This window comes from Coregonus lavaretus (genome assembly GCF_964263955.1).
Source record: "Coregonus lavaretus genome assembly, chromosome: 13".
NCBI classification, from domain to species: Eukaryota; Metazoa; Chordata; class Actinopteri; order Salmoniformes; family Salmonidae; genus Coregonus; species Coregonus lavaretus.
The window spans coordinates 47,722,910-47,750,690 of record NC_140000.1 but is presented as its reverse complement, the minus strand read 5'-3'; the positions used below and the strand labels follow the sequence as shown (position 1 = coordinate 47,750,690).

Genomic DNA, 27,781 nt, shown 5'->3' with positions numbered 1-27,781 from the left:
GTACATAGAATAGCCATTTCTATTTCTTACTATACAGGCCTATTCTCCTACTTAATGCATTGTTCTTCGGCATGGTTTTCTCCAGGGTTGCTGAGGACACTATGATTGGCAGCCTAATCTCTACCAGAGACCTCTATACAGACTAGGTCTATTTGACTCTGATCTCTACCTCTGATTCTGTCACAACAATCCTTAATTACAGCTAAAACATTTCTTTTTTACCTTCAACTTAGTCACATTTAATGTGGTGTCAGTGGTTGGGCATCACTCTCTTTTTAGCCGTTTTCTTCCAATAAACTGATTCCCTGGGATGTCACCCAGTTGAATTTAAAACGGTAAGGGTAAAGGTTAGGGTTTCGTGTAGGGACGTCCGAAGGTTCCCGTGTAGCACTAACCCTTCCAGTGCAGAGCCCATTACGGTGGCTCAGCAGGCCAAACAGTGCTTACAGAGTTCTCATGGCCCCTGCTCACCCGCTGTAAACAGTCTTACAATGATGAGCAAAGAGTGGAACACAAGTCGAGAAGGAATCCACAGTTCAGGTACGTGTGGTCCAGAGGTGAGTTAAGAAGACAGCTCTGTTTGACCAGACGTCTGAACAATCCAATGCTGTAGCCTAGCGGTCATAGTGTGGTCATGGGTTAGTTCACCGTTTCCCAAACTCAGTCCTGGGGACCCCAAGGGGTGCACGTTTTGGTTTTTGCCCTAGCACTACACAGTTGATTTAAATTATCAAAGCTTGATGATTCGTTAATTATTTTAATCAGTTGTGTCAAGTGCTATGGCAAAAACCAAATTGTGCACCCCTTGGGGTTAGTTTGTGTTTTTCTATGATAGGGCCTTGAATGGTGGGACTGTAAACAGAATATCATGTTCTTTTTCACAAAAAACTTGCCTCATATGATTTGGTAATATATGTGTCATTGTCACATATACTGGATAGGTGCAGTGAAATGTGTTGTTTTACAGGGTCAGCCATAGTAATGTAACACCCCTGAAGCAAATGAGTGCGTTGCTCAACAACAGATTTTTTTCACCTTGTCAGCTCAGGTATTCGAACTAGCAACCTTCCGTTTACTGGCCCAACACTCTAACCGCTAGGCTATCTGCCGCCCGTTAATGCACCGGCCTACTGTGTCCGTTCAGTGGCCGATTTAATTTCTTAAAACAACGTGAGGTCTTCCATCTGTAACGGTTCATTGGTTCAAGAGATGTTGTCGCCAATATCAAGGTAATGTGTGGATGAGAAAGGGGCCGTAGGTCTTTACAAAGTAGGTTCTCTTGGAGTGGATGTGTCTCCATTCTTACATTCGTTCATTCGTCTTTTTCTCCTTCTGTTCTTTCCAACAGCAGTAGCTCTCCTTTCCCCCTCCAGAGTGATGGGTATGAAGCTGGAACTTTGTGTTACATTATCTTTACCTCTGATGGGCACCAACACCTGTGAACAAAGAACACAATTAGATTTACCAATGGCAACATAAGCATATGGATATTGATCCCATGAAAGTATATCAGATCATTCACAAAAAGCACACACACCTTTGTACTGTATATGGCTGTTTATATGGAATTACCAGTCTCTGTGGGGAGAGAAATGAGAGGTTAGCATTGGTAACATCTCTATGAATACCACTACAGCTCTTGTACTTGTAGTAACAGAGACACACCAGAAGGTGGCAGTAATGAGGAAAAGTCACCAATCAGTAGTAAGGTAATGACATTCTTATCTAAATGGCTCAGAGGCCTCCTCTATAAACACAGTTAATCAGTGGATGATGCATACATTACTGCAACAGAACAATTAATCACTTTGCCACCTGGGATATACACCACACAATCCAGTGTTGTGTAAAATCAGACATCTTGAAACTGTGATATTGATGATGGAGGTCTCACGATTCTGGCAGAATATTAATATGAGCCGAAATGAGACTCAATCACTGTATTCTCTCTCTCTCTCTCTCTCTCTCTCTCTCTCTCTCTCGTCTTATAGATGAGAATGTTAAGTCAGACATCTTGAAACACTGATATTGATAATTGAGGGTGTCTCGGATTTTGGAAGCAGAGCCTACTAGACTAAATTTGAATGTGTGCCCAATTGAGACACTCTCTCTCTCTCTCACTCCTCTCTCTCCTCCTGTCCTATAGCTGATAATGGCTTCCTCCCTCTGTTCCACAGCGTTCTCCTGCCCCAACAGGCAGCCCTAGCTGATGCTGATCCAGCTCTTGTGATTCGTTTAGACAGGCTTACAGCCAAGCTGTGTAAACAGCCATTAGTAATTCATGACTACCTAAATTATCTCCCTTTTTTCTTCCATCTTATGTTCTACATCTCCCTCTCCTTTACATTTCTTTTCATCAATCTCTTTTTTCTTTTCCTTCCCCCCTTCTTGTCGTTTTAGCCACTCTCTTTGACTCCGCCATCTTGTTTTCTTCTCTCTCTCTCTCTGACTCACCAATCCCCAATCCCATTGGTAATAACAGCAAGCAGGTGTTATGTGAGAAGCAGTTAAAATATGCTAATTGCTTGTGGCTCGTGTGTGTGAAATTATGCTGAAAATGCTTGCATAAAAAGGGACGGAATATGAATGTCTACCGTGTGGGATGTGGGGTTCTGACAGAAGGGTACAGTTGCTACCTTTGATACACACCCACCCCATGCTATGGGCTTTGGAGGAGGGGGTTGATAAGAACTTTGTATTTATCAGCCAAAATGCACTAAACCCCAAGATATGGGAGATGTGGAAGGGTCTGGAGGAGAGGGTGCTCAGACCTCTGTTACAGAGGTTCTGTTATTCTGTGCATCAGTGTTCTTCACTCCTGGTCCTGGGGAACCAAAGGGTGTGCAGGTGTTTGTTCCCGCCCAGCACTAACACATCAGTATGGTGCTGCCCTTCAGAGACAGATAGACACCCTGTGGGTCCCCAGGAGCAGGGCTGAAGAACATTGCTCTATGACCTAACACAGACTTCAACTATCACTTTGTGAGACAGCCTCTGTATGGCATGCTCATATGAGGAAAGTCCACAGCTCGAATTCACAAAGCATTTCAGCGTAGGAGTGCTGATCTAGAATCAGGTCCCCCCTGTCCATGTAATCTTATTCATAACGACCTAAAATCCCAAACTGATCTTAGATCAAGTGTTGTCCTTACTATCCAGCAGCTCATCAGCCATCAGCCCATCCTGACGGTTTCCCAGGACGAAGGCCAGGAAGGAGAGTATCAGGGCGTCCATGATGCCCATGATAGCCAGGATGTAGGCCCAGCGCACGGAGCACGCTCCCAGGGTGTACTTGTCTGTCTGCTCCCCACACATCCTCTTCACCTCGTCACTGTCCCAGCCGTCTGGGTAGATCATGCAGCCCAGAATCAGGCATGTACCTGGGAGAGAGGGGAGAGGGAGAGAGGGAGAGAGGGAGGGATGGGGGGATGGGGGGGGGGGGGGGGGGTGGAGAGATGGAGGGAGAAAGGAAGAAGAGTGTGAGAAAGGGGGAGATTACAGAAAATAGAGAAATACAGAAAGATGGAGAGATAGAAAGAAAGAGACAAAGAGAGATGGAGTTAGCATATCCCTTACCATATCTATGCAGCATTCTAAATTTAACCTCCTCCCCCTGTAATCTCTCCTCTCCTCCTCCCCCTGTAATCTCTCCTCTCCTCCTCCCACTGTTGTCTCTCCTCTCCTCCTCCCCCTGTAGTCTCTCCTCCATCCTCCTCCCACTGTTGTCTCTCCTCTCCTCCTCCCCCTGTAGTCTCTCCTCTCCTCCTCCCACTGTTGTCTCTCCTCCTCCCCCGTAATCTCTCCTCTCCTCCTCCCCGTAATCTCTCCTCTCCTCCTCCCCCTGTAGTCTCTCCTCTCCTCCTCCCCCTGTAGTCTCTCCTCTCCTCCTCCCCCTGTAGTCTCTCCTCTCCTCCTCCCACTGTTGTCTCTCCTCCTCCCCCGTAATCTCTCCTCTCCTCCTCCCCCGTAATCTCTCCTCTCCTCCTCCCCCGTAATCTCTCCTCTCCTCCTCCCCCGTAATCTCTCCTCTCCTCCTCCCCCTGTAGTCTCTCCTCTCCTCCCCCCCCTGTAGTCTATCCTCTCCTCCTCCCCCTGTAGTCTTTCCTCTCCTCCTCCCCCGTAATCTTTCCTCTCCTCCTCCCCCGTAATCTCTCCTCTCCTCCTCCCCCGTAATCTTTCCTCTCCTCCTCCCCCGTAATCTCTCCTCTCCTCCTCCCCCTGTAGTCTCTCCTCTCCTCCTCCCCCTGTAGTCTCTCCTCTCCTCCTCCCCCTGTAATCTCTCCTCTCCTCCTCCCCCGTAATCTCTCCTAACCTCCTCCCCCTGTAGTCTCTCCTCTCCTCCTCCCCCTGTAATCTCTCCTCTCCTCCTCCCCCTGTAGTCTCTCCTCTCCTCCTCCCCCTGTAGTCTCTCCTCTCCTCCTCCCACTGTTGTCTCTCCTTCTCCCCCGTAATCTCTCCTCTCCTCCTCCCCCTGTAGTCTCTCCTCTCCTCTGTTCCCTGGCTGATTGATTCCCTTTCTTGACCACTGTCAGGGTGTCCACTGCAGCTCCCCATGGACGCAAACAGTACACACACCCACTTCAGCCAGAAACACTGGGGCTGCCTTCAATTCAATTCAATTGTTCAGAGCACGTGACAATAACACAGAGATGTCAGTGCAGGCTGTGGTAGCAGATCAATAAGAGTATTGTCAGAGGATATCTAGCCGTCCCACACAGTCACAGCAGCAGAGTCCGTAGTAGAGGCATTTGTGTGTGTTAACAGTTGTGGAGGGGTACAGTGCTGTCAGAGGCTACGCTAAAGAGACAGAGAGATAAACAGATAGATTTAAGAGATGCATAATCTCAGGAAATGAAAGAGAGCAGCCCTCTTTCTTTCTCTCCATCCATCCCTCTCTCTCTTTCCTTCCTCCCTCCCTCTCATTCACTCACAGAATCTCAGGAAATGACAGAGTATCACAGAAGCAAGATTTGTAACCTGTTTCCACAAGAAAAGGGCAACCAGTGAAGAACAAACACCATTGTAAATACAACGCATATTTATGTTGATTTATTTTCCCTTTTGTACTTTAACTATTTGCACATCGTTACAACACTGAAATGTCTCTATTATTTTGGAACTTTTGTGAGTGTAATGTTTACTGTAAATTTTTAATTGTTTATTTCACTTTAGTTTATTATCTATTTCACTTGCTTTGGCAATGTAAACATATGTTTGCCATGCCAATAAAGCCCTACGAATTGAATCAAATTGAAAGGGGTGGAGAGGAACTGGAGAAACTGAGAAAGACACTCCCCACTGTGTTTCTGTTCTCTCAGTCTGTTGTTTCCTGTTAGTCTTGAGTTAAACATGGACAGGCCATGATGATATGGATCATAATTATGGTAATAATTATACAAACAGTGCTAACTGGTCTATAATAATGCACAATGATGTTAAAGCATGTAATAGCTATAATCTACATCCCACACCCTCTACACCAGGGGATCCCCAATTACATTCAGCCGCGGGACAATTTTTTCTTGAGAGGATGGTCGGGGGGCCGGAACATAATTCGAAATAATTTGTACTCTGCAAATTGACCGCAAGAAGGCCAAACCGATAGTATTTCACAAAAACATAATCATTTCAACCCTTGATTACATTGGGATATGATCACATATGTCTCTCTATTTATGAATCTTTGTGAACAGATTTTCCTAGCCGGAAGCATTAGCGCAGTGCCAGACTCTGATGATCCACATTGCTAATCACTGATCTAGGCATCTGAGGATCGGACACCTATGAGTGTCTCTCGTTTTCAACGTTGATCTTGTTAATAGGTGCTGTGTGTGAGAGAGTGTTGGATTGGATGCTCTGCATTTGACTATGGCCCTCTCACTTCCAGACCTTTTCATGAATAACACAACATGGTCCTGAGGTGGTCCTATAGCTTGGATCCAAACTGAGTGGAGGGAAAGGCGCTGACTGCATTCTAACTCTGCACTCATCATAAATAATCAAACATATTTACCCGTTCACTCCATCTTGCAGTGAGCCAGCAAGATGATGCAGAGAGAGAGCATGGGATCCTACAGATGTAGGATCTTAATTTGATCATTTTTGTTGCTGAGAATTCCTCTGCACCACATGAAATGCAGATGAGCCTCGTGATTTACAATATTCACTAAAAACCCACACTAACTCATGTTTATATTAACAGTATTGCACTTGTCATGTAGCCTACTTTTGGCCAGCTAATAGCCTAACCACTGATCAAGCAACATCAAAAGTTCAAATCCTGTTGCTGCATGATTATTTTACTGTGAAAACCTGGGTCAAGTTAAAATCCTACATCTGTAATGAACAAGGAGCCTAAAGTTTAAGTCTCCAGCTAACATGGAATAGGTCAATTAATGAGCCAATGTAATGGCCTCCCAGAGAGGGTCAGGTGGTGGACTTCTCGGTTACTGCTGGGCTGGATATAACACTTATCCTCAGAAGGCTACTGGTGCAGCCCATCTGCTAATACGTGATTCCATTCACTTCAACGTCTTACTCTGTCGGAGACAGTGTTGCCAGAAAGCTGGGGAGGGATGGTGAGGTGGGGGAGGGATGGTGTGGTGGGGGTGGGATGGTGAAGTGGGGGAGGGATGGTGAGGTGGGGGAGGGATGATGAGGTGGGGGAGGGATGGTGTGGTGGGGGTGGGATGGTGAGGTGGGGTAGGATTCATGAGGTGGGGGAGAGATGGTGAGGTGGGGGAGGGATGGTGTGGTGGGGGTGGGATGGGATGGTGAGGTGGGGTAGGATTCATGAGGTGGGGGAGAGATGGTGAGGTGGGGGAGGGATGGTTGGTTCAGGGCTCTATTCACACTCAGAGCTCTCTCTGTGAACAAAAATATAACGCAACATGCAACAACTTCAAAGATTTTACTGAGTTACAGTTCATATAAGGAAATCAGTCAATTGAAATAAATGAATTAGGCCCTAATCTATGGACAATGGGCCTCAGGATCTCGTCATGGTATTTCTGTGCATTCAAATTGCCATCAATAAAATGAAAATGCCCATGTACTCTTATAATCTCCACCCGGCACAGCCAGAAGAGGACTGGCCACCCCTCAGAGCCTGGTTCCTCTCTAGGTTTCTTCCTAGGTTTCTGCCTTTCTAGGGAGTTTTTCCTAGCCACCGTGCTTCTACATCTGCATTGCTTGCTGTTTGGGGTTTTAGGCTGGGTTTCTGTATAGCGCTTTGTGACATCTGCTGATGTAAAAAGGGCTTTATAAATACATTTGATTGATTGATTGATAACCCCAACGCTACCATGGGGCACTCTGTTCACAACGTTGACATCAGCAAACCTCTCGCCCACACAAAGCCATACACGTGGTCTGCGATTGTGAGGCCGGTTGGACATACTGCCAAATTCTCTTTACATGTTGTGTTTATATTTGTGTTCAGTGTATATATCCTTCTCTGTCTCCCCCTCTCCCCCTCCCTGCCTTTCTCTCCCCCATCTCATGTTTTGCCAGTTAGGGCTTGCACACTTCGCGCCGAATGTGGATCTAGTGTTCGTCTGCCGATTGTTCAGGGCGCTGTGCCGCTGTAGACGTCTGACTGACGACATTTCACATGATTTTACATGTAAAATTGGTGCATACTCGGTTCGCAAATTAAGGCCGGCACTCTGTTCAGAGGTGCTAAGTACTCTCGGCCAGAAAACATTATTGGTGGATTGGGGGCCGAGAGGGGCTGCTGAAGGATCAAAGAGCACTGCAAATCCCAGCTCTCCCTGTTCACCGTATAATACATATCCTTGCCTCTGCTTTGAGGTTAGATAGCAAGAGATTATGACATTACCGCATATTGCATACTATTGCACGTTTCTAGGTCGTTTCTGGCCTTCTCTTGTTGAAAGTTAAGAGTCTGTCCTTATTGTCTTTCTTTCTCCTAACCCCCCTTACATCTTTTTCTATTTTTTTTTATCTCTCTCTGTCTCTGTCTCTGTCTCTCTCTCTCTTCTCCTCCTCCCAGCTGACAGCTGTTGGCAGGGTAGAGGGCTGGGGAGAATCAGGGAGGAGTCAGAGTCTGGACCTATCAGTCCTCTCACTCCTCGTCTCCACTCTCCCTCTAACTGTTGCTGCTTCTCCTCAACACAGACAGACAGCTCCTTAATCACAACTAATTACAGTCCCAGTTGTCCGCTCTCTCACTCCACGGCTGCTTAATGTCTTGATTGAGGCTGGTTGGTTGGTTGTGATTGAGGCTGGTTGGTTGGTTGTGATTGAGGCTGGCTGGTTGGTTGTGATTGAGGCTGGCTGGTTGGTTGTGACTGAGGCTGGCTGGTTGGTTGTGATTGAGGCTGGCTGGTTGGTTGTGATTGAGGCTGGCTGGTTGGTTGTGATTGAGGCTGTCTCGTTGGTTGTGACTGAGGCTGTGTGTGCATGCACACATGTGGGTTTTCTATAATAATAATAATATGCCATTTAGCAGACGCTTTTATCCAAAGCGACTTACAGTCATGTGTGCATACATTTTTACGTATGGGTGGTCCCGGGGATCGAACCCACTACCCTGGCATTTCAAGCGCCATGCTCTACCAATTGAGCAAATGTGAACCATGCCAAATGCATATTAGAGGGTGTAAATTGGGGCAGAGACAGACAGATTAAAATTGGGCACTCTCCTCTCCCTCCTTTCTCTCTCTCTCACACCTCTCCATCTCCCCTCTCCCCTCTCCCCTCTGCCCTCTCCCCTCTCCCCTCTATCCTCCTGTGGTGCTACTGGTCAGATGGTCAGTGTGTTAAGGGCTGAGGGTAATGTGGGGAGGCATTCTGTGTGACATGGATGCTGTGCCGTCTGCTGCATATGGCCAGGCTCATTAGCTCATTAGCTCATTAGCTCCTTAAATGCACAAATGCAAACACACAGGTGCACGCACACGCACAGCCAATACAGCACCGTATATTGACTGCACAAACAGAGCAGTCAATGTGATTACAGCCAAAGAGATTAATTTTAGACCGTTGAGTTGTAATGCTAGCAGGGAGCTGTCCAATCAAGAGGTGCTGAAACCCCCACTGGAGACCTGCTGCATTCACTCAACTGGCTTACATGAGCTGTTCCCCCTCTCCGTGGTTTGGATTAGAGTGCAGACAATAGCATTTACATGCATATTTTTCTCTCTCCCACATTGTTTCATTTGTCATTGCGGCCGATAAGGATTTTACAAGGAGGCAGACAGGGAAGGAGAGGGGGAGAGATAAAAGTGAAGGAATGAGATAAGAAAGAGGGAGGGGCAGAATGAGAGAGGGAAAGAGCTGAGCACTCTGTCTCTATGGCTCAGGCTCAGAATTCCATCAAGTGTAGCTGTTGCTTCTCTACTGTGCACAGATAGAGCAGGGAGAGAGAGAGGCAAAGAGCATCATGTCAGGAACAAGCACTATGAGTGTATACAATGAGTGTCTGAACAGAGTAAGAATTATATGAGGTGCGTGTTGTTTTCTTTCCTAGAGAGAGGAGAGGAGGAAGGTGAGAATGAATAGAAGGATAGAGGGAGGGCTTGCTGAATGGAAGTACCATCGGGAGGTTACAGGGTTAGAATCCCAATGCTTCCTATCTGACACATAAAGAGAGGAAACAAAGTGTTCAACAAGCAAGACTAGTCCGTCCTCCCCTTAACTGAGCAGCAACGATGGTTCTTAATTAAACCAATAGATATTTTGTATTTGTTCTGCAATTCATTACTATGAACTTTTAGTATTTTCTGACCTGACCAGGAAAAAGTCCTATCCTATTCACAGCAGAGAAATCTGCTCTGTTTTCCATTCCTCCAGCAGAGGGGTTTATGTACGGTCCCTGGAGGACAGTGTGCCATAAAATTGATTGAGGATCAAATGAATAACCCAATCATTCTGCAGCAAGTCACCCACACCTCTATCAGCCCCAGGCCCAGGGAAGATCACAACAGTTATAGTTTTATTAGCTATTCATAATAGCCAGGAGGAAAAACATAAACAGTCGACCGAAGCACAAGGTTATGCATGCCTTATTCCTACCAAATGTGCAAGGGTACACTGTTATGACTCCTTATGAAGAATATTTCAGAGAATTTCATTTTCAAAAAAAGCAGAGCATTGTAATATATGCCCTTTAGCAGATGATTTTATCCAAAGCGACTTACAGTCATGCGTGCATAGACCTTTTTTTCGTATTGGTGGCCCCAGTGGGAATCTAACCCACAATCCTGACGTTGCAGGTGCTGTGCTCTACCAACTGAGCCACGCAGGATCATGCTGTTGTATTTGCTGGACTGATATCTTAAATTCCTTCATTTATATTAAAAAAAGGTCTTATATGATTTATAGTATACCTATGAAACCTGCTATGCCAGACAGAAAAAAGCTAAACTCTTATGTTATTACTGTCTCCCAAGGCAGCAGAGTGTAGATTATCGTAAAATGCAAAGGAAAATGACCCATTCAACCCATTGTCAGACACAGCAATAGAAAATCCCTTTGTCTTTTCATCACAACATAAATGTGCATGAATCAATACGATAATCCTCATAGGCGTAGATGTTGTTTTTCTGGTTTAAATCCCTCTATGAAAGCCCACTGACTGACCCCCACTGGTTTGAATCTCTCTATGAAAGCCCACTGACGGACACCCACTGGTTTAAATCCCTCTATGAAAGCCCACTGACGGACCCCCATTGGTTTAAATCCCTCTATGAAAGCCCACTGACGGACACCCACTGGTTTAAATCTCTATATGAAAGCCCACTGACGGACACCCACTGGTTTAAATCTCTCTATGAAAACTCACTGACTGACCCCCACTGGTTTAAATCCCTCTATGAAAGCCCACTGACGGACCCCCACTGGTTTAAATCCCTCTATGTAAGCCGACTGACTGACCCCCACTGGTTTAAATCTCTCTATGAAAGCCCACTGACTGACCCCCACTGGTTTAAATCCCTCTATGAAAGCCCACTGACTGACCCCCACTGGTTTAAATCCCTCTATGAAAGCCCACTGACTGACCCCCACTGGTTTAAATCCCTCTATGAAAGCCCACTGACGGACCCCCACTGGTTTAAATCTCTCTATGAAAGCTCACTGACTGACCCCCACTGGTTTAAATCCCTCTATGAAAGCCCACATGACATCATCATGGTGACTGGCGGCCTGCTGTCAATCCTGTGATCCTTACAGGAAGTGACATGTTATGTGCATGTGGGTGACTACAGCCAAAGATTGTTCATTATATTGACAAGATAGTCAACTGACCACTCTAACAATGGAAAAACATGTCCTCAAAGATGGAAGGCAGGCGGGAGGAGGCGAGATCAGGTGGGGCCATTCTAGCCAATGAGAGGACAGATACGCGTGTGAACAACAGGGATAGATAGAGGACTCATCTTTGTATCTGTGCTATTATAGTATCTGTCACAGCATGGGCTCCATTTTAAAGTAGACCATTTTCTTCTTCTTCATTGGCTGATTGCTCCCAACTCATAGGAATCCCCACCCAGTTGACTACTTTAAAATGGTGGAAGACCTCAATGGCAATGTCCATGCTAAAACGGGTTTTATCCATGATGAGTCCTCTATCTATCGCTATGACAACAGGCTCCGATATAAAGTTGCCAAAATGCCATGTGTGTCCACTTATATCAGTGCATTCATAACAACCTAAGCATTATGAAACGTCTATTAGATCAAATAAGCCACACGCAGCAAATCAGCAATTCCATTTTTTGTTGACACTCTCATTGACATCCATACAGAAATTCCTCATGGGCTTATTTTCGCGGACAGATTTTGGGCGGAGTAAAACCTCTTGCGTCGCCTCTTCCTCTTTGCTACAGGTAGCTGAGAGAGTCACACACTCCTGACACTGTGACAGAGGCCGACATGAGTCACACAGCCAGCTATCTCTCCTTTCCTCTCCCTCTCTCTCTCATTTTCCTCTTCCTTTCTTTTCCTCTCTTTAATTCCCTCATTCTCTCTATCTGTCACTCTTTCATCACATCTCATTAATAAACCCAGCCCTGCCATATGCCTCAATCCCTACTAAAGAGTCACAGACACTCACGCTCAACCCCTCTCTCAGATATGACTAGCATTTTATCATACTCATAAAGAGCTGTAGTATTACAGTAGCCCCACACATTGGAAACCGTTTCCCATGAACCTCTAGGGCGGAGGAACAGAAGAGGTGATTGGGAACAGGTGTTCCAATTAATTACTGGCGGCTGCCAGCAGACCCGCCGAGTATCGAGCGTCTGCCGACGAGGAGCCACAGTGACAAGCAAAGCAGCCTCACAGGGAAAAACAACATTTGTTGACGCACTGTGTAATCATGTGAGTGGAGAAAAAAAAATCTACCTAATAATGTTTTGATGCGCTTCCATGAGAGGGAATGAGAGGGATAAGCTGAATAGTAATATAGTATCATAAAGTAACAAGGCTTTTTGGATGGGACCCAGGCAGCTACAGACTGGGGACTGCTACTGACTGTGCGGAATGAGCAGCGATAGAAAAGCGACTTCCTCCACTCTGCTGGAGAGCTGCAAGCTGCCAAGAGAATTCCCCCACAGGGTTAGTTCTACATTGCACCAATCAACCCAGGTGTCTCATCAATGCTTGATGTCTAACAAAAATCCATTCCCTGAGTTTTGTATTTTACAGAAAGAGATGGGCCCTAGTATAGCCTACTCATCTCTGCATTAGATTAGAAGAACTTCATCACTATTCAGCGTGGATCCCTCTTTTCTTTCCCAAGTTCCTCAGATGTGGTGACAGGGTTCTGGAAGTGGCAGATGATGCAGGCAGTTCCTGTGACTGTTCTACAGATGTCCTCATTTCTTTTTACCCACCCGGCGCCATTTGAAGTTGGCTGATGGGATTGTTTTAATATTCCTCTGATCTGGGCTGACGGAAGGGTACATGTGATGTGATCCTCTCTCTACTGCTCGGAGATCAATTTGGAAGTACCAAGCTGACTAATGATGGACTGAGAGAGGAGGGGATAGAGTGAGTGATCTTGCAGGGTCACTTTGTGCAACTGTCTCTGTTGTGCTGTAATCGTGAAAATAACATTCAGCTGAAGTGGGAAGAGAAGGTTGAAAGGGACAATAGTGATAATCTGGAAGCAGAGTGTCACAGAGAGACAGTGGAATACTGAAATAATTGTGGAATTTAAAAGTTGTTTATAAAGCTGAACAATTTCTACAGAGTGAGAGATGTGAGTGGTTGATTCTAGTTCCCGAACTAAATGATGGACTGTCAGTGCTTTCTTTGTCTGTGTAGAGGGGCCAGACACATTGATTCTCTCTCTGCCCACTCTGATCTTATGTCAGCAAGAGTGATCAGCAGGAGCTTGGTGAGCAGTGATGCATGGCAGAGCTGTATCAGAGGGAAGGCTTTGATGCCGACTAGTGCCCATGGTGCGAGGGCAGCAGGGAACATCTTAAAGGGCAGTCCGGTCCATATCCAGCTGGTTGCCATGGAGACACACCTTTTAACTCTCCAGCGGTGCCTTCCCAGCAGGATCCTCTTTGACCACTACACCGGTCTCTGCTTACCGTGTCCGAGAGTTCCTGCCCATCTCACAGCAACAAGAGAGGGAGAGGCAGGAAGCCAGCTAGTAGTGTGCCGTTTCCATGGCAACCCCGAGGAGCGAGCAAGCCAAGCTCGGAAAGAATATTGACTGCAGAGCTGGCAGCAAACAACGGTGAAACAGTGCACCTCTCTCTCAGCCACGCATCCTCCGAGCCGTAACCCTCATTAACAGGTCCGTGTAAACAAACTGGGTTACAGCTAGATCAACACTGCAACACAGAAATAACTTATCTACAATGCTCAACCACAAGCTTCAACATAGACTATCTCATTAAAGAGACGTATGGTGTTTGAACCCAGGGGCGATAGTATAATAAGTCATAAGTGCAGCTATGCACACAGAACGTGTCGTCATCCAGATTCCCTGGAGTATCAACCACACCTTCCCTGAGACCAATATACTGCGCTAAGTTTATCAGACAACAACCTCTGCTGTTGTGCTGCTCGGCGAGTGCCGAAGCCATTTGATGTCCTCACAACACAGACCTCATTTGTCTTAGTTTTTTTCCCACAGTCTTGGCAAGGCTCGCTTTGAAAGAAACACTCCGTCAACATCATTAGCTGTTTCTTTCACAGCGTGAACATTGTTCCTCAAAACCTGCTCAGCTCAGTACTACCATTCCTTTAGATATTGCACACCAATTAATTTCAATTTCTTGGCTTAAAGAGATCCAGATCCCATTAAATATACACACTGACCCCATATCACATACCATTGGTGCTAATTTCCCACTGGGCACAGCGGTCAGTTCAACGTCTAGTTTTGATTTACATTTGGTTGAGTTGTCATGTAACATGAAATCAACACATTTCACCATGTCATTGGCTTTAGGTTAAAAAACTACAAAATGCCCTTACGTTTTTTGCAAATCCAATCCATTTTCCACATTGATTCAACATTTGAGTCATTTAGCAGACGCTCTTATCCAGAGCGACTTACAGGAGCAATTAGGGTTAAGTGCCTTGCTTAAGGGCACATCAACAGATTTTTCACCTAGTCGGCTCGGGGATTAGAACCAGCGACCTTTCGGCTACTGGCACAACGCTCTTACCCACTAAGCTACCTGCCGCCCCAACGTCATCACATGATTTTTTATTTTTTTATGAAATGGAAACATACCAGTTTTTGCCCAGTGGGTAGTTTCCCATTCACATGGCTGCACTTGCCTTCCTTCACTGTAATTACTGTTCAGGGGGCAATTCCCCAAGGGGTGTGAGTGCTTACTTAACAATAATAATATGCCATTTAGCAGACGCTTTTATCCAAAGAGACTTACAGTCATGCGTGCATACATTTTTGTGTACGGGTGGTCCCGGGGATCGAACCCACTACCTTGGCATTACAAGCGCCGTGCTCTACCAGCTGAGCTACAGAGGACCACAATGACAATGACAGGGTCATGACAGGGTGCTCCAGGAAAACATCCCTGCTGGTCATTTATTAGACCCCTATGACCGGTCCTGGTCTCTGTGGCTGGCTAACAATAGGCTGTCATGTTTCCCTTCAACTCTGAGGTCACAGGCTGCTTCTCCCAGACTGGGAGAGACTTGGTGCTAGCTAGGGTAATACATGCTGGAGGCACGACAATATGCCAGCCAAGCCCAGGAAAACCCAATCCATGATGATGTATTGAGTGATGAGCAGATTAAGATGAAGGGTGTTGAAGAGCTGGGAGATGATGATGCGGCCATGTGAGGATAACATGGAGAATGAGATTGCCCTCAGGGCTTGGGTTTTGGTTTGCGGGTGGAAGAGGTGATCGAAACAATGACTGATTGATTCGCCATGGATCAGGTGGAGCAGGGGAGGAAGAGAGAGACATGATGAGTAGGATGAGACGCTCCAACACAGCGGATGACTGCCCAGGTCCAGCACATCAAAGGATTTGCCCTATGTCCTCCTTTGATTGGTGTGGAAATAAAAAAAGTCAAAGGTCTCTGACGACTTTGGCCAGTACAAGACGAGTCACCACTGCCCACACAGTCAGATATCAAGCACAGAGTCTCTTAAAGATGAGCAGTTTACAGGTGGTGTTGTTGCTTTCTAGACCTGAGTAACTGGGCCAAGTAGTCTTACCTTTGCTGAAGCCCATTCATTCACCATAAATCACCCAACAAGAGAACCCAACAATGACAGCCAGGTGTCATAACCAGCCGGTTGGAGAGACTGATAGATGACAGAAACAGTCTCTTAACAAAGCAAACTCAGACACACCAACATCACACACACACACACACACACACACACACACACACACACACACTGCTGCTGTCTCGCTGCTTTTTTAATGGTTCACCTTGTCCCTCCTTATTCCCCTCCCTCCCTCCTTCTTCCCTTCCTCCCTCTCCCAGAAGAGGGGGATAAATCAAACGCCTGTCTCCTTTGCTTGGCTCTGGTGATAAACACAGTTTGGAAATCTATAACGCCAACTCCTCATCTGAACGCTGGCTGGGACATAGAGACTGGAGGATACGTGGGGGTAAATACATCTACAGCCTATCTCTACTTAGACTACAACAACAATGTCTGGACTGATGGATCAAACAGCGGTTTGAATCTAACAGCTGGTCCCATGGAATAAAAGGTTGAGAGCAGAAGGTTTGGTGGTGAGAATAGTTCACCATGCTGTATGCTAGATGTGCTTGTCATAGTTGATCAACATGGCCAATACAATTCAATGAGCTTCATATTCTCATTTTGGGGTGTTGATTCATAGCCCTCATTTTAGGGTGTTGAAGCCACCTCAAGAATATCCAGCATAAGAAACAGATCTTGTTCACACGTGTTTTCATGTGGGTGTCTTATGGTTAGTTTGTTGGCACATGTAGGCGAAAGTCAGTGTTGTTAATAATAATAATCTAATTTTCATTCATAACACCCTCACATAGTCTTTATCTGTAGTTAATTGTTACCCTTTTGCCTCTAGTCATAATTAAACAACTCTCAACTGTCATTATTTCTTAATTATGAAGTCAAGAAGGGATATGCTTGTTCAGGACAGGGAGAGAGAAGAGAGAGAGGTCTCTATAGACCTTTTCACTTGTGGTTGAGCAGTGAGATGCAGCTTGCTGGAATGGGCTGCAGCATTGTGTTTGAGTTCATGTGATTCAAAAGAGCAACAGTATATTGTATACATTGTTGACGCAATGTTTTGAATGTCAATAAAGCAATTTGAATTTGAGTTTATTTTCTACCTGCTATCTGCTGCTTACAGCACATATGAATGCATTTGCACGGCTCATGATTGCATTTCATCTAAAACTGCTCCCACAGGGCAACTTGAAATACCAAACGCCTTCAAAGCCTTCATTCAAGTTTGACACAACTATAATTTATTCACAAACCAGAGTTAGGCAGTGTTATTGATATGGCTCACGCATTTCTAAAAGACCGGAAGGGATTCAGGGATTCAGGGATTCAAGATGCTTCAACACATGCTTTTGTCTACAAAGTCATGTACTTTGCATTTTGGCTCGCTGCATTTATTAAATGGATAAACAATGCTGACAGTGAGATCTCAATTGTGAATGTGAATGCTCTCTCTGCTAAGGTTCACAGACCTGGGGGAAATTCAGCCCAGAGAAAGTCACTTAACTGGGCCCTATAGAGAAAGCCTTGTTGTGACCCTTAGATAGATGCACCAAAGTTAAAGTAATGTCTTACACATACAAGTATACATTAAGTACACAATTATGAAACTAAATGCCCTGATGTCTTATCTTTAGCGGTTGGTGTTTCCATGGTTATTTGAGGTTCAGAGGTTATCTTGTTTGAGGTTGTCTGCTGTCTGACCGCATTAGGGAATCTCTTGCCTCTAGAGCAGGCTTTCTTAAACTATGGCTCGGGACCCAAAGTGGGCCGTTGGATGACGATTTGGGTCACGGGAGGATGGTCAATTTCTCATTTCGGTCTCGAGCTGAAAAGGTTTAAGAACCCAAGCTGTAGAGGATGAAGTTGTTGATATGTAGATCTCTAAGCGCTGGGGATGATGAGCTTGACAGGACCAGAGCTGCAATCAGGACCTCAGGGTCTACTCCTTCTTTGTATCAGCACTAATTACCTCTATGGAACCAGGGTAATCAATTCTTATTGAACTGTGGAAAGACTTCTGTCTGTCACTTGGCATGTCTACTGCTGCCACCTTAAAACCTATACCACCACCACCCACTAGCACCAGCCACTATCTCCACATTCACTGTTTCCACTAGGATTTCTTTCAGCAGCGGTGGCAGAGGTAGCAGGGGGAGGGTCTTCCTGGGGCATACATCTATAAATCTATTAATAGGGTTGGATACACTTCCAGGATTACAAGCTAGCTAGCTAGTTACCTTGGAGGTTTCTCTGACGATCTGATGTTGTAACGTGTCACTCTGTGTCACGACTTCCTCCGAAGCTGCCTCCCCTCCTGGTTCGGGCAGGCATCGCCGTTCGTCGTCACCGGCCTTCTAGCCACTGCTGCTCCTCATCTCATCATTCCATTTGTTTTGTCTTGTTTATTACACACACCTGGTTCATATCTCCTCATCAGTACCTGTGTAAGTGTTCCCTCTGCCCCCTTGTCTTTGTGTGTGATTGTTTATTGTGGAGAGTAGTGAAGCTCGGTGGAGCTCCTTGTATTTTCCCTCGCCGGGATATTTTCCTGTGTGCCTTGTATTTTCCAGTGCGCCTGTTTCGCGCCCTGGAGTGTTTGACACGTTCCTGCGTAACTCTGGGGTTGTGGAATAAAGCCTGTTATTCTGTGATTTACCCTCCTGCGCCTGACTCCTTCAACATCACCTCGTCACACTCTGATCTTAAAAGTGTGTCTTGGCAGACATTTGGTGCACCACTACTAAATTAATGTAGGACAAACACTGACATTTGATGTTCTTGTCAATGCTCTATTATAGCTTTATTTGAACACATATGTCAACACTTGACCATAGCAAAAAGGTTTTGCCTAGCTGCAGTAAGACAAACTTAAAAATTACAAGTCAATTGGGTCAACTTATTTTTACACGCTACTTCAGTAGATGATCGCTACTTCTACAAGTGACCTCCTAAAATTAACATTTACATTACATTTACGTCATTTAGCAGACGCTCTTATCCAGAGAAGTTTTACATTTGGCATAAACCCACCTGCTTTAAATAAGTCAGCTTCTCTCACTATGATCAGGGTTCGCTGAGTTGTATCAGAGAGAGAGAATGGAGAGAGAAAGTGAGAAAATGCTCCTTGAGATTCACTTTCCCCTGCTGGGGGATTTGTCATTGATCCCTTGTGCAGTGGTGGGTGGCCTAGCTATTTAGTGAAGCTTCCTTGGGGATGGATGATACAGATGTAGGATCTTAATTTGATCACCCTGTTGCAGGAGAACTTAATTGCAATGCAGGAAATGTAAAACTTGTAGTGTATTTGAGGTTTAAAAAAGGCTTCTGAAGTTTGTAATTTCCACTTTAGATTTTTACTTATGAAAAATGTATCAACCTCTACAAAAATGTCCTTTAATTATAATCCACATAATAATTCACATTTCCTGTTGCTGCAGGATTATTTTCCTGCTGTAGCATTCTGGCTCAAATTAAGATCCTACATCTGTACTGTAGCAGACTGAGCAAGATCTGTATTGCAGAGTAGAACATTTGCAGAGTAGAGCATTCATAGATTGCTCATTCTACCCAAGATTACCCAGGTAGTGCTGACAAATACTGTGCATGCAGAACTCCCAAAGGAGAACAGTCAAATGTGTAGGAATACACAGCCACACACACAACATAGACATAGCGCTAGAGAGCCCTTGCCTCTCTACTCTTTTACCCCATACTGTTAGTGTCTGACTTGGAGTTGCCAATCTTCTTCCCTCACCCACCACCCCCTCCATGTCCCCTAGTGCTAGGTCCCTATGTGGTGCTTTATTATTAACATGATTAGTACTGTTACTGAGCTGTAGCTTGCATCCCCAACAGCAGACTGACATAACATGTGCTGCTGTAGTGAACAGCAGACTGACACATAAACCATGTGCATCCTGCGAGACCTCTAGGAAAGGCTGTGTTGTCTCTCCTGTCAGCTGTACCGGCGGCTCAGTCAGTCGACTAGGCCTAATCCCATTATTTAGCCCCCCATTGAAAGAGCTACAGCAGGAAATAACGCTAACGCTAGCCGAGCAGTGCCACGGAACCAGGGCGAACACAGTGAGTTACCCCACCCACCTGTGGCACCGAGGCTGATACCCCGGGAGAAAAGGTTGTCCAGAAAGACACAGCTCTTTAGGAAGCGCGACATGCACTGGGGAAAGCCTACACCTGAAAAATCACAAAGTTCAATTAGTGGTTCAACTGTGCTGGTTTACAATGAAAATCCGCTGATGCGCAGGAACCCACTTTAATAGCTCATTTAAATGACTCTGCTTTACTGGAAGTTGGTTTAATGATGCAGTAAAGTCAGAGAGTCTGTGGTTACGAAAGCTTGAGTTTGACTTCAGAGCTGAACAGTGTATTGACAGATAGGCCTCCATCAAATATATCAACATTGCTCTGAATTTTCCTTGTCAGTATGGCTGATGCTTGCACTCCATACCAAGCATATTTGATTGGCAGGAAATTGATCATAAGATAGTTGAGTGTTAGAACGCATTTTGAATGAGGCTATATTGTACTCCCAGAGGACTAACTATTCTTTAGGGATTTGTATTGTCATGCTATGTTAGATGTGGCTCTCTGGAATCGGCTGTCTTTCAAACCTCTCTTCTGCTTTACATCTCTCTCTCTCTCTCTCTCTCTCTCTCTCTCTCCCTGTCTCTCTCTCTCTCTCTCTCTCCGTCTCTCTCTCTCTCTCTCTCTCTCTCTCTCTCTCTCTCTCTCTATCCCCATCACTCTCTCTCTCTCCCCATCTCTCTCTTTCTCTCTCTCTCTCTCCCTCTCTCTCATAACCAATCATAACGGTCAGTCACAGTTCAGTCCCAAAAGAGCATGCAACTCTTCAATCAGAGATGTCACTCTCACTTTATTTCTAACAGGCCTAGCAAGTCCTCCATCACAGCTGCCAATCAAACTCATGAAAAATTGACTAGCTATTTTATCAAAGTAATTGTGTGCACCAATACGATAAGATCACAACACCTTTAAAACAATTTCCCACATCTGAATAATAAGAGTGTACATAAACCACCAGACCTAGTAATGAAATGTTATTGAAGCTAATCCCAATAATGGCATCTACAGTCATTGCAGATGCACAACCATGGGAGATTCTCTCCTCTTAGCCCAAACCCATCTTATTGGTCGTTGGCAGGTACAGGATGTGTCAGAATGACATCCTAAACCTGGCAATGTATCTGCCACCTGTATCTCCCACCTCTAATCCACAGGAAGATACATAAAACACCTCCTGCTCTGAACCTTCACATCTCATGACGCACAACGTCTGCTTTCTAATTGATTCACCAGCTGACAGTTCTATTAAGAGGCATGCTATGCTGATCATTTGGGAGCAGGGTTTGAGAAAGCACACATTTCATGCCTGGCTGGTACACCATCTAACTTCCTGATGACTGCATTGGAGGCTTAAAGGTCCATTGGCCCATTGTACATAACATTACACTCTAAAAGGATGGAGTGTGTGTAGCTGACAGCGGTGCCTGGACCGGTGCTTTGCTGAATGGGGAGGCAACAGAGAGAGGGATGAGTTAAAGAGGAGAGAGAGAGAGATGAGTAAAGAGGAGATGGATAGAGGGTTGGGCCCTTTGTCTCTCTATCTGGAGTATGCTGTAGGATACTGATCTGTGGAGTATGCTGTAGGAGACTGATCTGTGGAGTATGCTGTAGGAGACTGATCTGTGGAGTATGCTGTAGGAGACTGATCTGTGGAGTATGCTGTAGGAAACTGATCTGTGGAGTATGCTGTAGGAGACTGATCTGTGGAGTATGCTGTAGGAGACTGATCTGTGGAGTATGATGTGGGAGACTGATCTGTGGAGTATGGTGTAGGAGACTGATCTGTGGAGTATGCTGTAGGAGACTGATCTGTGGAGTATGCTGTAGGAGACTGATCTGTGGAGTATGCTGTAGGAGACTGATCTGTGGAGTATGCTGTAGGAGACTGATCTGTGGAGTATGCTGTAGGAGACTGATCTGTGGAGTATGGTGTAGGAGACTGATCTGTGGAGTATGCTGTAGGAAACTGATCTGTGGAGTATGCTGTAGGAGACTGATCTGTGGAGTATGCTGTAGGAGACTGATCTGTGGAGTATGATGTGGGAGACTGATCTGTGGAGTATGCTGTGGGAGACTGATCTGTGGAGTATGCTGTGGGAGACTGATCTGTGGAGTATGCTGTGGGAGACTCTCTGATCTGTGGAGTATGCTGTGGGAGACTCTCTGATCTGTGGAGTATGCTGTGGGAGACTCAATGGGCTTCCACAGAGCTGGAGTAGTGAGCCGGCTTTCATTTGCCCCATTCACAACTCCTCCTGATGTCCCACCACACTACTTCTACTGTCCTCTAAAGCTCTGACTAATGGTGCTAGATTGTGTGTGTGTGTAACTGGGACTCCCGTTTGGTCATGTTACATCATCTCCCTAATCCTCTCAGGCCCAGCCAGCCAGTCCATCATGTTACCACTGACAGGAAGGATAAGAGCTGGTTGATGTCATTAGCTATTGTCTTTAGTGGTACTATGACACCACTGGCTTAGTGCACAACCTTGTAAAGTTGTGAGTGGAGAGGGAGGTTAACTAAGCTCTCATTTATGGCAGGTCATATTCAGTTCAGAAAGACATTGGTGAAATATGTAGCCTGGTCCCAGATCTGGCTGGGCCCGAGCTTGAACTTCTAATGGCATGGCTTTCTTCCTGACCTCATCTCTTGATAGTACTTTTCAGCATCAATATTTTAACTCTTCCTCTCTCTGTTTTTTTTCTCTCCAAATCCTTCTTTTTGACCATCACTTTCCATGTTCTTTAATCTGCTTTCATCTTTTCCTCCCTGCTGGTCTTCATCCCCTCCCTTAGTTGTCATCTCTTATCCACCTCCTCTCTTTCCCCAGCAAGGCACCATGTGATGTCTCTCACTTGCCTCTATTTTAAAGAAGTGTGAGAAATGGAGAGCCACACTGTGCAAAGATCCCCAACAGCCACAGTACTGTATGAGTGCTGAACCGACTGTGTGTATTTAAATGCCAAATCATGCACTCTTATGCATAGGCACGAGTTGGCCCAATCCCCAGATTGAGGGATTGTGGCAGACACCTAGGATAAATTAAAGACATGGTAAAGAGAGCACACACTCACACACACACCTGAATAAATAGACAAACAAACAGTGCTGCCTGTAAGCAGCTGAGGAGCCAAACGGTGACAGCGGCTGTCTCCCATTAGTGGAGCTTTGTGCTGTTCTGTTCTGCACAGAAACCTCTGGATCAATAAACCACTAGCAACAAAATGGGCCTTTTAATGTTCAATGCTAATGCCAGCTTCCGTCTCAGGGGGCCCATTGGACCGGTACTGAGTGCAGCGATGTGCAGCCACTGTGCAGGCCACTTACCCATACGAGCAGCCTAGTGGTCCAAACAGAGCCAGGAAACAGGTCGTTGAAATGCCTCCACAACACACTCAAGAGCCCCCCTGATTCCTTTGTTTGCTTGCGGAAGGCATTTTCAATCTGAGCAAGGAGCCGCTGCCAAATACATGAATGATAATCACCTTCCTGTGTGTTCAGGCATTGCCTTGGTGAGGGTCGGAAATAGGGGATGGGCAGCGGAGTTCTGATTTTGATAAAGAAATGTGTGAGTAAGATATGACTAAAATGTCACACCCTCAGTTAAACTAATAATGTATGGCTAATTAGTAGACTAGAGCTTAGAGAATTAATCAAATGTGTTTATATCCCAGCAACAGTATAGACTGGTTCCCAAAACACACAGGGAAAGGGGAGTGAAAGGCTTGCAGGATATTGTGAGGAGGCGATAACTAAGGAATGCAGCCTATGATAAGAACATGTGTGTGTGTGTGTGTGTGTGTGTGTGTGTGTGTGTGTGTGTGTGTGTGTGTGTGTGACCTGATGGTCAGGAGAGCAGTTTTCCAGTGGAAAACTACAGCACGCCTAAAGAGGGGTGGGATTTTTCATCTGACGTGTGTGTATAAAAATATTGTACGACCATATTGTTTCAGAGCGCTCTCATGAATAAATATGGTGACCATTGCAGGATTGAGTCTTTGTTTAATTTATTTAAACTAAGCGATTTACAACCTTTTGGGAATTATTCAGAGATTTAAGAAGTAGTTTACTTCAACCATTGAGATAACAAAATCCTCGTGACAGATTTCCATCCAGGACGGCGAGCCGAGCACCAATCTGCTACCTCACTAGAGCCAGGCAGGCAGGCATTGTCATGCTGCCAGAGCTGGCCCATCCATCACATCCTCCACTAGAGTGGAGAAGCGCCTGGCATTTGGTGGAAGTTGTCACAGGATGAGCGTGATTATCATAGACCGACCATGCAGTGTGGTTGTGATGGAGGGGGCTGCCTGTCAGTCTTAGTTTGGGAGTTAATTGGTCCGCAGTGAGGGGGTGGTCAAGGCGATGCAAGGGGGTGGGAGCGAGAGGGAGGGAGGTTGTAGGGAGGTAGGGAGGCAGGGCGGATGGTCCAGCTGCTATGGTTTTCAGGCAGCTGCTAGGCTGAGTGCAGAGTGGGCATGTCTACCTGAGAACTGCTGTGTGCAGTGGGCCAGTTAAGCACATTCTTCAAGAGTGGTAACAGTAGTAAGGAGACATAACTCTTTAGGTATTGCTGCAGCCTGCAGGGGCAAGAACATGTCAGTTGGTTTCATGTACATTTCCTTGAAAACACACCTGCACAGAAGCATACATTTTGAGAGCACTGTTCTGGAGTTGCTGTTCAAATGCCTGCAGGTGGATTGCTCTCATCAGACATTCAGCCTCTCCTCTGCTTTTAAGGAGATGTGCCTCTTAGCTATGCGCCGTCTTGGACAGAAACTCACAACAGCCAGTTACTCCTGGATAGAAGTCGGACTACACTGAGCCTAGAAGGATTTGACAATCACACCTGGGATCTGTGGCTGCAATGAGAAAAGAAAAGCACACTATATTTCCAATTACCACTCCCCAGGAACGTCTTAATAGCCAATTTCAGTGACCTCAACATGACATATCTGAGAGAATGAGAATGGAGAAAGGAAGCGATTGCGAGAGAGATTCAGTGAGTGAGTTGAATGAGGCAGAGATTGCCTGAATGCTGATGATGCATGTCATTGCCACGAGCAAAGTGCTGTGATGGATCAATAAAAGACAAGGAAGCAATGAGCAGCCAACAGGCCCCAAGCACTCAGACCTCTCACATTAATCGCCAATGTTGACTCCTCACCACAGAACACTATAAAACCATGCTCTGCAGCCTTACAGCAGTATGGTACATTGTGATGCCATATTTCTTGACAGAGACTTGGGGGGGGGGGGGGGGACATGGACTGTTGAGTTCATAAAACATATTTTTCACAGGTATATTTGGAGAATCTCAGTGGTGAAAAGGCCCCATAACTCTGCAGTGATCATCAAAAAAATAAATGTAATTTAAATGACTTAAATATTTACAATATGTTTAGTAAAATGTGTTTTTTGGCATCATACAGGCCGCGTTAGTCAGTTTGTGGATCACCCCCTGTATAGTCTGAACATGATCAGATCTGTACAGTATTATGAAGACCATATCCAGAGCTTCAGAGTAGGACTGCTGATCTAGGATCTGTCCATATAATCGTATTCATTATGATCTAAAATGCTAAACTGATCCTAGATCAGATAATTTGTGGATATGGGCCTACTCAAGCGGGCACCACTGAGGGATAAGCAGTGACTTTCTTTCATGTGGAAAAACAAGGTCACGATATAAACACCCTGGCTGTGCTCATTATGCAGGGCTTTTGTTTTAATTCAGCATGGGATGACAATGCTGTGGAATCCTCCGGATAATCTCAGTGCTGGTGTTTATGTTCAGCATTAATTTACAGGGAGGCGCCTGCCCCTAGACCAAGCCTATACAGACGGATGGTGTTGTGAGTCTCAGACCAACATCTGGCAAGCAGCATTAACGCATTTCATTATTATTTTTTATTTGTGGGGGAGTATCAGTGGTTTGTGTTACTTGTTACAGAGATGAGTTGAAGGATAATTGCCTTTGATTGATCACTGGTTGATTGTATGCACCCGCTTTAAAGCCACAATCTGGAGTCTGTGCATTTTGTGCAAGCTTAAATTCTGCAAAGTAACTTTAACTGTGATGCTTGTTTACAAGTTTTGACAAATTCTGACGTATGAGAGAGCATTACCTGCAGACTACACCACGCGAGTAAGTCCGCGTGCGCATTTTGATTTTGTCTTTCCCCACAAGATGCAAGCATGACAGGCAGGTTAAAACACCAAAATCAACTGTGCATCAATTATATTAATTTTGGGTGGGTCGAAACACATGAAACATTCATGGATATTTAGCTGGGAGATGAACATGGGGTTGTTATTTTACCTGACATGCATATGGGCCTCTTTTAAGATGGTTCTTTGTAGAATTTTACTCCAAGGATTAATCTACAGATTAAAAAGGGAAACCTAGTTAGTGTTTAGTTATCTTTAATTAATCTCTTATCGTGTGTCTTTCAAGCATCCATGTGGGTTTGTATCTTCCTGATATCTAATAAGGAGGGGAATTGCAGCACGTGGAGCTTCTCAAATAGAACCAAGTTTGCGTTTGACACATGCATGTGTACATTTATTTTTGCAAGGCTTGCACACGCAAAGTGGCCGGTGTGGTTTGCGTGTCTGGCTGTATTTTTTGTGGTTGTCTTTGCTCCCTTAATAGATGTTTTAAAGATAGTGTGACAGTGTATGGTGAGTTAAAACAAACAAACAAACATGGCTGTCATCTGCAGGGAGCTTTTGCTCATATGATAGAAACATATTTGCTTAACCCCCCGAAATTCATCATACACTTCTTGTAAAACTGATGTCAAGTATAACGCTATCAAGCACACTTAAAGCTAGAATCCTTAATTTAAACAATAACAAAGGGGTTCCCCGCACCTGTTTTGCTACAAATCTAAGAGATGGGGCTGGAGAAATGTAACCACTCTCAAATTCATTGACAGAGCTATAGATGCAAGGGCTAACCACCCATGATATCAAATGTATAGTTTTAACCATGTTTTTAGGCTATACAGTGTTTGTTTACATTTACATTGTTTACCAACATTGGAGTAAAACAAGCTTGTATTTTGGGTTCTGATGGGGTACTACAGTTGAACTAAGCTCATGAGGCATGTTTCAGTTATATTCTTCAAGAATCAATGGGTAGCCTATAATTTAGTCCAAGAATGGATGTAGCAACTAAGGATTCTAGCTTTAACACATTGTTTATTTCCCCTACCTGACTGATTGAACAGCTGGAATACAGAGAATTCTCTGTGGTTGTAGAACTGCTGAAGTTCTGAACTCCTTCACCCTTCACGGGGGAACTTACCCGCAGCCAGCTGCATCCAGCCGCAGATCTTGTAGACCGTGCCTGTGCTGCAGAAGAAGAAGAGCGTGAAGCAGCCGATGCATCCGATGACCAGCGCCATGGACATCCCGATGAAGAAGGACGCAGCCTTGAAAGCACCGGAGGGGATGGTGCTGAACTCCATGAAGCTTCCCTGGCACGTCAGGTCCCGGGACAGCCCGTTTCCAATGCAGTAGTGAAAGAGGCCGAAGTAGCCGGCCTGCGGCGTGTCCATCCCGTCTCCGATCCAGTAGGGCTGGATGAAGCACACCACGTTGACTATCGCGAAGAGGATGGTGAAGATAGCCCACAGAACCCCGATAGCGCGGGAGTTCCTCACGTAGTTGGTCTGGTAGATTTTGGCAGCCTCGGAAGCGGGAAGCATCGTTGTAGGAGCACCAGGCACCATCATTTAGTCTCTACAGGTTTTTATATTTAGGATCTGTTCAAACACAAAGCTTCAATCATGCACAAAGCACATTCCGGCCGCGTCAATGTGCCATGATCTCCCCGACTAAACAGCTCCCTCCTGGGCGAGTGTTTAGCCTACTAAAGCCTCACAGTTTGCACTGTGCTTGGGTCCGCCACCGTTTTCCTTATCTTTATTGAATGGTAGGCTGGGTATCTGAGAGCTATTACGAATAAT

At 45.4% G+C, this 27,781-nt stretch overlaps 1 protein-coding gene across 1 annotated transcript; it reads right to left on the bottom strand.

Annotated features, from left to right (window-relative positions):
• Positions 1–187: 187 nt before the first annotated feature.
• Positions 188–27,781, bottom strand: LOC311139497 (LHFPL tetraspan subfamily member 3 protein). Its single transcript, XM_084174378.1, has 4 exons — positions 27,118–27,781; positions 3,153–3,380; positions 1,538–1,578; positions 188–1,436 (listed from the first exon to the last, which is right to left on the bottom strand). Exons 1-3 carry the CDS (start codon positions 27,545–27,547, stop codon positions 1,559–1,561), a joined length of 678 nt encoding a protein of 225 aa, XP_084030504.1. The 5' UTR covers positions 27,548–27,781; the 3' UTR covers positions 188–1,436; positions 1,538–1,558.